The 17,105-nt window shown below is 42.3% G+C and overlaps 1 protein-coding gene across 2 annotated transcripts in view; it reads left to right on the top strand.

Annotated features, from left to right (window-relative positions):
* The window catches only part of pcdh7b (protocadherin 7b), a 315,222-nt gene extending 302,850 nt beyond the window's left edge, over positions 1–12,372 (top strand). Inside the window, exon 4 of one of the 2 annotated variants that reach the window (XM_078400346.1) lies at positions 7,406–12,372. In XM_078400346.1, the coding sequence (XP_078256472.1) occupies positions 7,406–7,785 (380 nt within the window). In that variant the 3' untranslated portion in view covers positions 7,786–12,372. The remainder of the gene's footprint in view (positions 1–7,405) is intronic. The other variant, XM_078400363.1, reaches the window with a different exon arrangement.
* The last annotated feature ends 4,733 nt before the right edge of the window (positions 12,373–17,105 follow it).

The raw sequence follows: 17,105 nt of genomic DNA, 5'->3' as shown, positions 1-17,105 counted from the left end.
CTCTACACTTCACCACTCCCTGGTGACCTTCATGTAGTCTGGTCAGCACGTCGTTCCTCATAGTTGAGGGTATGACTAATCTGTCCCCTTTGAGTAACAGTCCGTCATTTACCGTGAGCAATGCTTGTTCTGCCCAGTACAGCCTGAGTGCCGGTTCACTGTTGCTATTCGTTGGCCATCCTTCCTGACACAGCTGCATTACACGTGCGCACACACTGTCCCTTTTTAGCTCCGCTCTCAACTCATCCAGGTAGGCAGTGCTTGCCGGCAGGTTCTCTATTATCATGTCCACATAGATGTTTGTATTCTCAAACAACTCCTTTTCGTCAGGCGTTTCCCCCATTTTCACAGGAGCACGCGACAGCGTATCAGCTGTCCACAGACACTTTCCTGGCACATGAGAAATGGAGTAAGAATAGCGCATGAGGCGCATCCGGAAACGCTGAATCCGTGGAGGGAGAGCATCCAGTGCCTGTGACCCCAGCAGACTCAGGAGAGGCTTATGATCCGTCTCCATCTGGAAGTGTTTACCGATGAGAAAGTTGCGGAACCTTTCATAAGCCCAGGTCAGGCCCAAGGCCTCTTTCTCCACCTGCGCGTATCTCTGCTCCGTCTGTGTGAGAGATCGCGACTTGTAGGCTACCGGTCTCCACTCCTCATCCCATTTTTGGAGAAGTACACTTCCCAGGCCGTATGATGACGCGTCTGCTGAGACTTAGCATTCACGGTTCGTGTCGTACATGGCTAGTACAGGTGGGGATACCAGTGCATTTTTCAAATCTTGAAACGCTCTTGCCTGGTCGACGCCCCACAGCCAGCAGTTCCTCTTTGACAGGAGGTCTCGCAGAGCCTTGTCTCTCTCTGCTAGTTGCGGGATGAACTTCCCCAGCTGGTTAACCATTCCGAGAAAGCTCCTCAGCTCACTCACATTGGTCGGCTCCTCCATCTTCCTTACAGCCTCAGTCTTGCTCGGGTCAGGACTAATGCCACTGGAGGAGAGGACATGACCAAGAAAGGTCACCTCTTCCTTTGACAGGTCACATTTGTCAATGTCAAGCGTAATGCCTGCCTTTTGGATCCTCGCCAGCACAGTATGCAGACGAGCGTCGTGCTCCTCTCGTGTTTGGCCTCAGACCAGTACATCATCCATGTGGCAGACGATTCCCTCGAATCCCTCCGTGAACTCTGACACCATCCTATTTTGAAAGTGTTCGGGGGCAGAGGCAATGCCGAAGGGCAGCCGCTTGAAGTAGTAACGACCGAAGGGTGTGATGAATGTTGTGTATTTTGCTGAGTCTTCAGTCAGGGGTATTTGCCAAAACCCCGTGTTGGCATCCAACTTGCTGAATATTCTGGCTCCAGCCAGCATCCCCAGTGTTTCCTCCACCGATGGCAGGATGTACTTTTCTCGACACACCGACTCGTTGAGGTTAGTGAGATCGACGCATATGCGTACGGCTCCTGTCTTTTTCGGCACCACCACCATGCCTGAACACCAGTCAGTAGGCTCTTCAACCTTGGTGATCACCCCCAGGCCTTCCATGCGGGACAGTTCTCGCTCGACTTTACCCATCAGCGGCAACGGAATCCTTCTGGGTGTCTTCAATGAGAATGGTTGGGCCCCTGGTTTCAGCTTGATGGCATACTGCTTTCGTACCTCCCCGAGACCGCTGCATAGCTTCGGGTAGCTAGTCTTAAGTGTCTCTATGGTGATGCTGTCTAGCCGAACCACAAGCTCCAGCTTGCCGATAGCAGGCCTCCCCAGCAATGCAGTGTGCAGGTGTCGTGTGACGTACACATCCTCCATCACCCTTTTCTTTCCTTTCACCAGGAACAGCCCAGCGACGCCCACAACTTCTAGTGGACTCCTCCCAGGTCCCAGCAGTGGCTTGGTTGCTTTACGGAGGGTAGGTGGATCGCTGTCTCTATAGATCTCTTTAAACACGGTGTGGGGTAGGACTGTAACATCGGCGCCGGTGTCAATTTTGAATGACACGTTTTTATCATTTATGTCGATGTTTACCATCCATGGCTCTCCATCGGCTGTGACGCTGCCTAGGAACATAACATCCTCGTCCTCTTCAACTTCCTGCATGGTTTTGGGTGATCTACACACACGCTTGTAGTGTCCCTTTCTCCCACATAAATGGCATTTTGCATCCTTTGCCGGGCAATCCTGCCTTGGATGGGACGGAGAGCTGCCACATTTATGGCACTGTACACTTTTCCCCCTGCTTTGTTGGGCGCTGTGTGTTTTGAGTTGGTGGTCATAAGCCTGGTGAGGTTTGTTTTTGGCACCTTTACTACTGCTCTTATACACTCTGTCCACAGATTTAGCATCACTTGTCTCTGTCCTGGTGTCACCTCGCAGAGAAGATTGTTGCCGTTTCACCTCCTCACTCTGCCTCGCCATATTGATGGCCTTTTCGAGCGTCAATTCTGCGTCAAGCTGCATACGTTCGGACAGCCGCTTATCCATCACTCCGACAACAAGCCTGTCGCGTATCAGTTCGTCGTGTAGCACCCCGTAGTTACAGTGCTCTGCCAGCGCATATAACGCAGTGACAAAGGCATCCACTGTTTCATGTTCTCCCTGCCTGCGCATGTTGAACTTGGCACGCTCATAGATTATATTTTTCTTTACTATGAAAAATCATTGGAAGCCATCGCGTACCCCTATGTACGTTCCGCTTTGTGCTACTGTCAGGTTTAACCCGCGCAGAACATCGTCAGCCTCATCTCCCATGCAATAAATCAGCGTGTTAACTTGATTATCTTCGGAGCTGGCATTCAAGTTACTTGCCAGACGGAACCTTTCGAACCTCCGTATCCATTTGGCCCACTCTTGCGGCTTTGAAAAGTCGAAGGACTCCGGAGGCTGGATGCTAAATGTAGCATTTGGTCCTACCGGGGCTCTCTGTGCGTTGTCGTCTTGCATGTCGCACTCTTCTTTCTCTTTTGCCGTCAACGAGCTCCAAACGATAGTTGTTCGACTCAAAGTACACTTCACGCACCCTACAGGACTTCTGACACCATATTGTGTTCTTTAAAAAGATACAGTGAGTCCGACTGTGTTTTTACGCGAGTGTTTATTCAACCGCACATCTGCTCCCCCGGGCTCCTCCCTGTCGCCCTCTGATGACCCCCTACCAATAGACCTGTGTAGTCTTAAAGGCACATTGCAATAACACCACAGTTATGACCAGGACAATATTGTGGTTTTATGTCCCTAAATAAAATGCTGTTCTCCAATACCTGATGGGCATTACATTATTACACAATGATATAAGACAATGATGTTGAGGTGAAAGTTTTGCCGTCATCCTATTGAATGGTAAAGTAGACACAAGGGGCCAAATGCTTTCTTATTTCATCTTCTTATCTTCTTATTGTCTCGGTCATCATTCAGAAACCATTAGAAATGTTAAGACCTGCTGCTTGTTCAAGAAGATATTCAAGCTATAATGGGTAAATGATAGGGCATGAATTCTCGATCATGAAAGGGATCAAATAGGTATGAATATTACATTTATTCTTTTGGATGCTAAAAGAAAATATTGAACATATATATTTGGTCCACACCACCTGACGGTGCAGGAGCTTTCTGCTATGTATTAATGTTTCACTGAATAAAAATATTTCCCTTTGATTTGAAACCAAATGACGAAGCATAGCAGTCTCCACTTCGTTTTGCCCTCCCCTGCCCCATATCCCGAAGCTATAATAAATTGTTACTTTAGCCTGTTGAAAGTAGGAGCTGAATCATGATGTGATTTAATGAGCAGGAAACATTTTGATTCCAACTACCTTATATTGAATTTTCAGGCCATACACTTGAGTCATGGACTGATGTGGCTGACAGTGGATAATATCTTTATTATCTATCACTGGCAGATGAAGCAAAAGGAATAACACTCAAATCCAGATCTGTACGTGTATTTGAAGGAAATTTGATATGTCTCCATAAGTTAGAATCAATCTTCACAATGTTCATAATACTGGGTTTCATTTTCTGTTTCCTTACAAGCACAAACTGAGTTACAATTTCACAAGCACAGTTTTCATTGTGTGTGGAAGTTGCTGCCACCAATGCAGTTTTGACAAGCAAGTGGATATGGGGATGGAGAGCATGGTCTCTAATTTATAGTAAAATATATTGAACCTATAACAATTTTGTTTGACAATTTATTAGTACTAATGAAGCCTTCAAAGCCAATGGTGAATCTTTGTTGCTCAAATAATTATTTTCTTATGAATATATTCCATTTTCGTAGTGACCACAATGAAATAACCAGATGACTTTTATTCCACTAAGAAAAGGTGATCTTGATTGACAGCATTTATTTTCATTTCATTTGTGACATGCCACTATTTTTTAAACTACCCTGTAAAATCTGTGAGGGGCAAAGCAGTGGCGCAGCAGTAGAGTTGCCATCTCATAGCGTCAGAGACCCAGGTTCAATCCTGACTGCGGGTGCTGTGTGCGCGTAGTTAGTATGTTCTCCGTGTGACGGCGTGGCTTTTCTTCAGGTGCTCCGGTTTCTTCCCAAATTCTAACAGTGGTGGGTCTCATCAGCAACAACGACGAGACCCACTACAGGAAGGAGGTGGACCAGCTGGCCGCGTGGTGCACAGACAACAATCTCTTCCTGAATGTGGAGAAAACAAAGGAGATTGTTGTCGACTTCAGGAGAATGCACACCCAACACCCCCACCCACTGACCATCAATGGTGCTGCTGTGGAGCAGGTGAGCAGCACCAAATTTCTGGGGGTGAACATCACCGAGGATCTCTCCTGGAGCAACAACATCACGTCCATCGCCAAGAAAGCCCAGCAGCGCCTCTACTTCCTCCGCAAACTGAAGAGAGCGGGAGCCCCCACACCCATCATGTACACTTTTTACCGAGGTGCCATCGAGAGCATCCTCAGCAGCTGCATCACTGTGTGGTTCGGAAGCTGCACAGCCTCCAGCCGTAAGACCCTGCAGCGCATAGTGAACACTGCTGAGAGGATCACTGGCGCCTCACTCACAACACTCCTGGTCCTTTACACCACCCGCCTCACCCGCAAAGCATTGAGCATTGTGGGTGACCCCTCCCACCCCTCCAACAGCCTCTTCACCCTCCTGCCTTCAGGGAGAAGGTTTCGCAGCCTGAGGTCAAGCACCACCCGACTAAAGAACAGTTTTTTCCACCAGGCTGTCAGGATGCTGAACTCTCTCCCCTCCCTTCCTCCTCTCTCCCCTGCCCCTATGGGACCTGGACTTTAACACTCCACACACACGCACATCCAGCACCAGACACTTTTTTTAAAAAAAATTTGAAGTGACTATATTTTATATTTTATATTTTATGTTGATTGTTGTTTGCTGTGCCTTTTGTTTTATGCACTTTGTTCCTCGGGATTGTGGGAAACGGTATTTCGATTTTCTGTCTGTGTAAACTGGCTGAGGATTGACAATAAAATTGACTTTGACTTTGACTTTGACTAAAGACATGTAGGGTTGTAGGTTAATTGATTTCTGTAAAATTGCCCCTCATCTATAGGATGTGAAAGTGGAATAACATAGAACTAGTGCACGGGTGATGGATGGTCGGCGTGGACTCGGTGTGCCGATGGGCTTGTTTCCATGCAGTATCTGTAAAGTAATCCTCAAATTTTTGGGGATGGTGGTGGTAATTTCAACAATAAACAAAACCAATGTTGGAACTGTCAGCAAATCAGAGGTTATCAGAAATATTCATTATGAATATATTTTCCTCCCTTTCCTCTTTCTCTCCCTCTCCCTCTCCCCTACCCCTCCTCTCCCCATCCATCTCCACCTCCCCTCCTCCCTCAATCTCCCTCTACCCCTCCCCCTCCAACCCCCTCTCCCGCTCCCTCTTGCTCTCCTCCTCTCTCTCTCTTTCTCCCTTCCTCACTCCCTCTCTCCCTCCCTCCCCCTCTCTTTCTTTCTCTCTCTCTCTCTCTGTCTCTGTCTCTCTCTCTCTGTCTCTCCTGCTGAGTATTTCCAACAATTTCTGTTTTAATTTTAGACCTTAGGGGCCACAAATGATCTTTAATTGGTATTATGTCAATTTATATGTTCAGATTATGTTCAGATTGCAGATCAGAATTCAGAGTGAATTTAATACAAAGGAATATCAAGCTGAATGTTTCAACAGGTGTTCAGTCTCATACTATTACCACTGTACAATAGCTGACATTTAAAATAACTCCTTCACCAAATCAAAAATATAACAGAAATTTTACTTTGCCATCCTTACTTACAAACATATTTTTAAATATTTTAGAAATGTATTATGTATTTTAATGTCAGGAAAGTTATTTTGTGAATGTAACTGAAGTAAAATTACCTGGTGATTAATTATATTACTCTTGGAACTGCTCACATTTCACGGGAAGTGTAGTGGAAAAGAGCAAATGGAGACTGTTATGTCTGGTGACATTACAAATGGCAGAACTAAATAAGCTCCTAAGAAATTCCAGCAAAGACTCTTGTGCCTTTTCAGGGTAATGCTCAACTCATAAACAATTATGACACAGAAAATGTACATGTCTTGTATCCCATCCCACAAGTTCACAAGTTATAGGAGTAGAATTAGGCCATTTGACCCATCGAGTCCACTCCGCCATTCAATCATGGCTGATCATTGCCTCCTAATCCCATTTTCCTGCCTTCTCCCCATAACCCTTGACACCTGCTCTAATCAAGAATTTGTCTATCTGCTTAAAAAATAACCACTGACTTGGGCTCCACAGCCCTCTGTGGCAATGAGTTCCACAGATTAACTGCCCTTTGTAAGTTCCTCCTTGCCTTTTTAAAAGAGCGCCGTTTAATTCTGAGGCTATGACCTCTGCTCCTAGACTCTCCCACCAGTGAAAATATCCTTTCCACATCCACTCTATCTATGCCTTTCATTATTCTGTAACCTCTTCCTCCCTGTTGCCCCCCCCACGTCCTGTCCCCCATATGAACTCCCACCTATTTCTCCCCTTCTACAATCCTTCCTCTGGCTTCACAATTAGCATCTTTTCAATCCTGTCTCACATCTTTCTCTTTAATTGCTGGCCTTTGTTCCAACCGTTTGCCAATCAAAACCTCTCTTGCCTGTGTCCACCTATCCACCTGTTAGCTGTCATGCTTTGGCCTGCCTCTCTTCCCCTCCATCTTTTGTTCCCCCCGCCCCCCTCCACAACCAGTCTGAAGATGGGTCCCAATCCGAAACGTCACCTATCCATGTCCTCCAGAGTTGCTGCCTGACCCACTGAGTTACTCTAGCACTTTGTGGTCTTTTTTTTGCAAGCCAGCATCTGCAGTTCCTTGTTTCTAAATCTTGTCTAATACCTGAGATGCCAGTCTAATGGATAAACCCAGCTAACAGGATCTTCTTTTCTCCACAGATTCAAGGCCTTTGCCCGATGTAGCTTTGACAGGGAAATGTACACGGGAATGTGACGAATTTGGCCACTCTGATTCCTGTTGGATGCCAGCGCGTACCTCACCCGAGAGAAGGAAAAAGAACCAACCCAAGCTCTCCACATTCATGCCCGTTACAGACCGAGGGAGTCAGGAGATGCTGGCCAACGGTACTCCTCAGATTATAGGCGACCGCAATCGCAATCTTCTCAACAAGAGGCTGACTTCATCGTATGAGAATTTCAACACAGCCAGTTATGGTAAAAACGAGGAAGGAAATCCTGAAGATATACCGCTGACTCAGACAGCAGATTTCAAGCCATCTTCTGTTTCTCAGCTCACTAGGAGAGAAGTTTATCTGTGAGACATCCCAGTATGATTTTGTCAAAAAGCAAAAAGAGCAGCAAATAAGATACCTAAATTAAAAGAGAATCAAAATATTGTGCAGGATATCCCAAACAGGGGCGACCAAAGAGAAATGCACACGTTTGCTGTTCCTGACTCCATATCTGGCATTTGACCACGTTCCACCTGACGGTTCTATAAATTGTAAAAAAAAATCAATTACATGCATGCTGTAACCCACCCAACCCCAGAACGCACGCAGTCCAGCCCACAGACACTGAATTTTACATGTTAAAAATTTGCAATGTAAATAAGAGAGAATATGTAATTAAAGGAGCACAGCACAAGATTAATACAGTATCAAGTCTCTACACCACAAGCATCCTATGTAACTGTCTCATTATTTTTGAAGCATGTTCTAAATTTCCAGAGTGTAGATCGCAATGTGTTTTGTGAGATATTTAACTTGGAAACTAATGCTGGATTTGGATGATGGGTCAGTGCAGAATTTTCAGCAATGAATTACAATTCAAATGGAGATTTTCCTTTCAACATTCGCTGAATCACTGCTGCTTCAGGAAGCCTGCCTGAAATACCTATTTAAATGACATTAGTTCTGGCATCTTACATGTCTTTTGAAAACATTGTTAAAACAAATTTATCCAATTTTGGGGACACCGAATGTACATTTTTTTTTCCATTTTCAAGACTCTGATAAAATTCATAGAGCTGGCAAGAAGCCACTTCAATTTTTTGTTGTATCAGGCTGAAGTAAAAAATAAATCATGCTATGATTGGCCTCACTGTATAATGAAGAGAAATCGTAGTGCTGATCAACATTTCTATTATTAGAGCTGCCAAGATTAAGGGCACTGAAAGAAATAGAATGGAAGATCCTGATTTGTGAGCCATATCGAAGGAACACTTGAAGCAATTAATCAGGAGCATTGCTCCATGAACTTAAACAGAGAAATGACCATGGTGTAAAATGTGAAGCTACAGCTTGTGAGGACATGAGTCAAAGATCCAAACAAATCTCTGAAGGAAACCTGCTGTAGGATGCTGCTCTGTGGTGAAATCCAACACGCTACCAGTCCCGGGGAACACTATTTTTTTTAATGCAAGAGGAAGTGCCACAATACTGGATTGTTGGTTCAAAACTTTGTTGTTTTGTGAGAAACAAACTGAATCGCATCCTTATACAAACTGATGATTCTGTACTTTTGACAAGTTGAACAACATAAACAGCCCAGGAATCCCATTATACAATTATACTGGGATGTTTGAAAACTGATAACTCAGGAAAAGCAGTAATGTTGGAGAACTCCTCTGTTTTTCATATTTGGTAATGAAGATATGCTAGACAACATCAGTAGAATGCATGTTGTAGCTTTAGTAAAATGTAACATTATCTAGACTATGATCGCCCTGAATCAAGACTACAGCACATTGTTGTGGTTAGCATAGTTTACCCAGTTCACTGAAATGTTTAGTGATGTTATTTGCTTTAGAATTTACCAAACCAGGTTGCAACTCTTGACTAGCTAAGAATCCAGACTGTAACACAGTGTGGACTTTACAAAAGATTGTGTTCTTTGGGTACATGAGAATGGATTGAAGTGATATTCTGAATTGACTTCAAAGATATACTTCAGGGGAACTAAAAGTGTTGAAGAATCTTCACAGTGGTATAACAGAGTTATCTAAAGATAAACCATTCTCAGCGAGACACCAATCCAATATGAACACATTTTGCTCAATCACAAAATATCATTATTTAAAGAGAAATTAATATAAAAAAATCAAAGATATGAACAAAGTGGCATGTAAGATGAAACTTGATGTTGCTTTGGTAAATTTTGGAAAAATACTGCTTTTGGTAGAATACAGTGCTTTTCATAATATGCATAGAGTTACTTAAAGTTGTAGCAGCTTCAATATTGGTCAATTAATCAATAAATACTTGTTGCACCCTTTGTTTACCTGGTACCTGCTGTCTTTCACTGTTTTACTGCATCCTTTTCCATACTGTTGAAGCCACTGGTTGAACGATTTCTTACCCTTGGCACATAAACAATCCGATGTAATCCTGCATTTTCCTGGTGAAAGCAGTGTTAAACAGTGGACAGTGTAATGTAAATACAATACAAAATCATCTATTTGAACAGTCAATTATAATTAAAAATGGTGTAATTGATTATTTAAATGTACAAGTTTTTGTTGCACTCTGTTCAATAGTGAGGTACAAAGCTACTCCTCCCGGTACTACTGTGTAGATACAGTAAGTACTTGTTGTTAGTGGATGTTTTCCTTAATTACAAATATATACATATGCATTTTTATTGCACGTTATTAAAAAAAATCACAAAATGCAAAGGAAATTCCTTTAATGATAATAACCGTAGCTTTGTTTTTTTTTACTGCAAATATGAAGTTAACCTTTAGAGTTAAATTGTGTCCTCTTCATAGTGTTTGGCTGCATATCCCCAAACAATGCAAATTATTCTGGTTGATTGGATTAATTCAGCCGCCCCATTTAACATCTATTTGCACATGCGAAAAATAATGGGCACAGTTCGGAAACAATGGAAACCACACCTTGGTAATGACTTTTATGCCTTTGACATGCTTTGTGAACATCTGCAAAGAATTCAGGATTTATTATGTTTTCAGCATTTACATAAAGCAAGAGCATCAGACTAAAGTACCACTTACAAAATATTTTGCTGTTAAGACGAGGGCACAATGCTAAATTAAAAATCTGTTGTAAATTAAATGCTGGCATTATCTAATGCCAATGTTTAGAATGATCCTATAGCAAGGTAAATGCAATCTATGAAATTGTGCCTTTTATACCTAGAGGTATAAAGAATAGTTGGTTCACTGAAAGGAAAAACCAAATAATAATGTTGAAATTTTGTACAAGGCAGATGTGTGTTGTCATTAAGGGAACATTGGGAAATAAATGTGAAATACAAAGTGTAATATTTTCTAATATTAGATACATGGCCATACAAAAACATCATGATATGCATAAAGAAGAACAGGAATGGTGATTGTTTTCTTTCCTCGCATCTATGGGGTGTTACTTTAATGCTCAAAGCGAAAGCAATTGTACATTCAGTTGGATAATTGCCTTTTTCAAACCATTGAAACTGTCAGTTTCAACTTACAAAATAATGTTGATTTTGATTAAATGTTCTATGTTTACACATGAACAACCTCATTGAAAATGTGTTTTTATTTATGTCCAAATGCACATTCTACACAAGTGTTTCTGACATTTATTTCTAAGCATTAGCCTCATTCCAAACTGATTCATAGCAATTCCTTGTTGTTTTACAAGTGCATCTGCTTCAATAAGTTTATTGTGAAGGAAACAAAAATCATCTGGCCAATATGCTTTTTTTATCAACTGATGCAATGTTTAAAACTCTGAGTAATACCAATTTAATTTTTCACAAAGTAGTAAAGATTATAAAAAGCATCAAACTGAAAAAAATGCTTCAGAAAATAAAACACAATTCTAAGGTTTTAGGATACACTAGGAATAAGTTTAGGATACACTGGTTTTAGGATACACTGAGGAACATGCCAACATTTTGGGATTTTAATATTCAGAAATATTAGTAGTTTTCCCAATACAACCTTTGTGAAATAAAGCAAAAATAACAATAATCCCTCTTATGATAGTTAAATAAATTACAGCTGTAAATATTGAACTATACCCAAGTAGAATATTGACTAATGAATGGTCCTGTCACATAATGCAAATGGGATAGTTTGAATTATAAAACTGTGTCATTTTGTTTGAATAAAATATTAAAAAGAGAAATGATTTTCTAATTAAAATACTCAAATAAATATATTAATTGAATCATGAAGTGAAAAACGCTGTGAATATTCTTCTAATTCAAAGCAATATATTACCTTAGGAGATATTTGAAGAGAACTATCATTTTATGCATCATGGCTGTGCTTCCAGTCTTCACTTCATGCTATTAACTCAGTTTCCTTCAATGTTTTTTTCTGATTTGCTTGTGGTAACAATAATCATGAACTATTGTGCTGTGACTTTTGTGTTGATGAGAAAATGGAGAATAACTTAACAACATTTACTGATTAGTCACTACGTATGTATCTTGGTTGAATCTGACTGAATATTCAATGTCAGTCCATTTCTGTTTTCAAAAGATGAAATATAATCTAATTACTATTGTATTGTTTACTGTAAACAGAAGATCTGCTTTTTGTCATCTGCAAGTTGACTCATTCCTTGTTGGAAATTTTGTGTGACCTTTCATTTGGTTTTGCATTCTGAAGTAAATTATTGTAAAGGATTCCTATTAGCGGCCTTGTGAACGTGTTTCTTTTAATATTGGCAGAAGCAGTTTTGTAAGTTCCTAAATGAAAAAATTGGTTTCTTGTAAAGAAAATGAAATGCTGTTGTGCAAGAAATGTCCTCTGAGTTCATATCATTACCTTGCCCTTCATGCACTTCCATATTTACGGTGCTGATTTACCAAGCCTGCTTTGAAAGTTGTCAATGTGGAGGATAATTTTATGCTGAACACAGCAGCAGAAAATGACAATTTGAAAGACTAAAGATGCGCCTCAAAAGTTGTCTTCTTTCTCCCTGCGCTTTGCAATAAAAAGAGAGTCTCATGCAGTGACCGGCTTTTGCTCTGTGCAGCCCATTCTTGCTATTTTTATGTCAAAAGCATTGAAGGAAGGTTGAGCTGAACACATGTGTCCATTTCATCACTTGAACAATAATATCAACTGCTTCCAATTATGTCCTTTAGATGACAATATGTTTGTTCAATCAAACTTAATTTTGTTAATTCACAAACATTCATAAGGTGACGTTTATCCGCAATTCATAAATGAAGCAATCAATTAGCCGAGGATCTAATAATCAACTGCAAATAAGTTTCTATTTGTTGTTATTTCAATATTCAGAAAAGGAGGAGCCTAAATAAGATGCAGTTTTGAATCTTAATCTTAAACCATTAAGCAGATACCATAAGGAAGTAGGTGTCAACGATAATAATAGCAGTCACAATGGTCTTTCTGATAAAGGGTCCTGGACCATTGATTCTCCTTCTATTGATGCCGCCCGGCCTGTTGAGAGTTTACAGCCTTTTTGTAATTCCAGGTTTACAGCAACTGTAGTACTTTGATTTTAAGTCACAATGGCATTTCTTAGAATAGTACAGCATAGTGCTCTCCTGCACATGATCCATATCTCTCTATTCTCTGCATAACCCTGTGCCTATCTAAAAGCTTCTTAAATGCCCCTATCGTACCTGCCGCCACCAACACCTCTTGCAGCACATCTAGGCACCCACCACTCTGTGTGTAAAATAAACTTGCCCCGCACAACTCCTTTAAACCTATGAGATTTCCACGCTGGGAAAAAGGTTCTGAATGCTAATTCTATCTATGCCTCTCATCCTTTTACATACTTCTATCAGATCTCTCCTCAGCCACTGACATTCCAGTGAAAACAATCCAAGTTTGTCCAGATTCCCTTTGTAGCTAATATCCTCTATCCAAGCAGCATTCAGGTAAACATTTTGTTCACCCTTTCATCCTCTGCATGCCTTTCATGTCTCCACAACCTTCATGGAATGCAGCTACTAGAACTGCACACAATACTCCAAATAAGGCTTAACCAAAGACCCATAAAGCTGCAACATAACCTGCTGACTATCATACTTAATGCCTGACTAAATTTACTGGGAAAGTATCCAGTATCTGGTACGCAGTGCCAAAGGTGGTGGAGGAAGCAAATATAATATGGCCTTTCAGAGGCTTTTAGATAGGCACATAACCCTAACCCTAATGCATGGAATGATGGGATATGGAACACGTACAGATAGAGGAGATAAATTTAACTTCTTATTGTATTCGGCACAGTTATAATGGGCTGACGGGCCTATGTTCTATGATCTAGTATGAAGGAGTAGTATTTTATTGAAATTGCCAAAAATGATCACAAACATAACTTTGCTTATCTAGCTTGGATCAAACTCCCACATAAGTAAGAGTTATAAACTGGAAGAACATCACCTAGTGTTCCACCTGGGTATCTTACAAACCAAAAGCATGAACATTGAATGATCCAATTTAAAAGTAATATCACCCCACCATCCTCTATTTCTTTCCCCTGCACCTCACCTCCAATGCAGACCCATTTCTCCCAACATCTCTTACCACCCCAGTCACCCTGCTCCTTCCACCCCCTCCTGTATGCTTCTCTCCCGTGCCCATATTTCCTTTAATCCCTCCTTCACCTACCCCTGTCCTATTCCACCCATTTCCCGCCATCCATCTTTGCATTTCACTCTTTTTAATTATATGATACATTTTATCCTTTTCATTTCTACCCTTAGTCACTCTTGTCTCCTTATCAAGATCCTTTTGTCTCCTTTTCACCTCTACCCTGTGTCACTAACTCCACCCTTCTGCCAGTCAGTCTTCACCTCTACCCACCTATCACTCAGCTGGCTTTGTCCCACCTGTATCCCTCTTTTCCCGCAGTCTATCCTCACCCTTAACTTCATCAACATAGAAACATAGAAAATAGGTGCAGGAGTAGGCCATTCGGCCCTTCGAGCCTGCACCGCCATTCAATATGATCATGGCTGATCATCCAGCTCAGTAACCTGTACCTGCCTTCTCTCCATACCCCCTGATCTCTTTAGCCACAAGGGCCACATCTAACTCCCTCTTAAATATAGCCAATGAACTGGCCTCAACTACCATCTGTGGCAGAGAATTCCACAGACTCACCACTCTCTGTGTGAAGAAATGTTTTCTCATCTCGGTCCTAAAAGAGTTCCCCCTTATCCTTAAGCTGTGACCCCTGGTTCTGGACTCCCCCAACATCGGGAACAATCTTCCCGCATCTAACCTCTACAACCCCTTAAGAATTTTATATGTTTCTATAAGATCCCCCCTCAGTCTTCTAAATTCCAGCGAGTACAAGCCTAGTCTATCCAGTCTTTCTTCATATGAAAGTCCCGCCATCCCAGGGATCAATCTGGTGAACCTTCTCTGTACTCCCTCTAAGGCAAGAACTGTCTTTCCTCAGATTAGGAGACCAAAACTGCACACAATCGGGGGAAGGGTCCCGACACAAAACATCATCTGTTCATTCCACCCCAGATGCTGCTTGACCCACTAAGTTCCTCCAGCGCTTTGTGTTTTGCTCAAGATTCCAGCATTTACAGTTTGTCAAGTTGCCAGTTGGACATTTTTACCTATCTTTTTTCAAAAGGCAGCTGTTGGATGAGCGAGTCTATTTCAGTGTCGGAGCAACAGCGGGAATTTTCTAAAGGCAGCTGTTGAATTGGTTGAGTGATCAACATTGGCTAATTGAACAGGCAATAAAAAGAAAAAGTGTAGCAGAATGGCCTATTGGGAGGGATCATGATGGGAGAGAGGCTATGTTGAAGTGAGGTGCTGTTGAGGGTAAATGAGAGGCTTTGACCCAAGAGGCTTATGTACGGTGTTAAGGGTAAGTGTGAGGCTTTGGCTCAAGGGGCTGAAGCTAGGAGGCTGAGGTGAGGAGGCTGAGCAGAGGGGGGCAGGAGGTAATGGGACAGCTTTCTGTTTCTTGTGTGTAATTGTTGTGCCCTTTTTTCCACAGAGTATTATGCTCAGTTTAGATCACCTTGATATAGGAAGGATTGTGTTGAAGTGGAATGAGTGCAGAGAAGATTTACGAGGATGTTGCCAAGACTTGAGTGCCTGATCTATTGGGAGAGGTTGGGCAGGCTAGGACTTTATTCCTTGGAGTACAGGAGGATGAGCACTGATCATATGGAGGTATATGAGATCATGAGGGGAATAGATAGGATGAACTTGCAGTCGTTTACCCAGAGTAGGGGAATCAAGAATCGGACAACATAGGTTTGAGGTGGGGGGAAAGATTTAATAGGACCCTGCGATGCAACATTTTCACACAGTGGGGTGGTTTTGTGTATGGAATGAGCTCTCAGAGGAGGACGTTGAGGCAGGTACTATGTTTAAAAGACATTTAAAAGGCAGATACATGAATAGCCAAGGTTTAGAGAGATATGGGCCAAACATGGGCAGGTGGGACCAGTCTATATAAGGCATCATGGTTGGCGTGAGCAAGTTGAGGTGAAGGGCTTATATCTGTGCTGTATGGCTCTATGTCACTGCAACTCTAAAAACAGAAGATGCAAACCATGACACCACAAAAGATAAGAGTCAAAGAGTAATATAGCGTCAAATAAGATTCCTATACAACCTAAGAATTAGAAGCAGTTTACATTTAAAGAGCGAACAAAGAAATTGTTAAGTTAGAAAAACTAAGGTATAAGAGAAGAGGTCATAAAAATGGACTGTAGAAGTCTCTACAAATATGACATTAATATGGACAGATGAGTAAAATTGAGAAACGGGAATAAGGAACATGTGGAGCAATTTATAAATGTACTTTGGTTCTCCACGATAGAAGACGTTTAGGGAATACTAGACGGGTGTGAACCCTTTGGGTGCAAATCTCTGCCGAGGGCGGTCCTGAAGGTGCGGCAACCCCCGTTGGGTGGAAACCTCTCCTGTGGGCCCGGCAACCCTACCGAACCATGGACCTGTTGCCGGGCGGGAAGTGTCCCCCGGGGCCATGGGCGGGCGAGAGGGGACAGGGAAAAGCCACTGACCTCGGCCCTGTTTCTCCTGCGGGCTGGGCAACCCTCCCGCAACTGACGATCCTGTGGGCCCGGCAACCCGTGGACCTGTTGCCGGGTGGGGAGTGGCGGGGACGGCCATCTTGTTGGACCCTCTGCCGCTGCGCTGCACCATGGGAGGAAGGTCAGGCGGGACAGGCGCCAGTCCTCCCGCTGGGGGGGGGGGGGGGGGTGCATTTATTAAAGTTTATTTGGTAAATTGTTTTTAAAAAGTAACAAAAGTGGATTATTCAGACCATGGGGGAATGATGAGTAGGATGGGCCTAAAATTGTCGCACTATTGTATACCGTTTTTTTCTGGATGAAAACCGCAGAAAGAAACACATGGGCAAACATACGGGACAAACAAACAGAGGAACAAACATACAGGAAGTGGGGAACAAACAAAATGAGAGTTTTAGTAATATAATATAGATAGATTAGGGAACCAAGACTACTAACAATATACATCAGTGATTTATCATATCATATCATATCATATATTTACAGCCGGAAACAGGCCTTTTCGGCCCACCAAGTCCGTGCCGCCCAGTGATCCCCGTACATTAACACTATCCTACACCCACTGGGGACAATTTTTACATTTTACCCAGCCAATTAACCTACATACCTGTAC

The sequence above is a fragment of the Rhinoraja longicauda genome, chromosome 1 (genome assembly GCF_053455715.1).
Source record: "Rhinoraja longicauda isolate Sanriku21f chromosome 1, sRhiLon1.1, whole genome shotgun sequence".
Classification (NCBI taxonomy): domain Eukaryota; kingdom Metazoa; phylum Chordata; class Chondrichthyes; order Rajiformes; family Arhynchobatidae; genus Rhinoraja; species Rhinoraja longicauda.
Note: the sequence above shows the minus strand (reverse complement) of the source record. Positions and strands in the feature narration are given on the sequence as shown.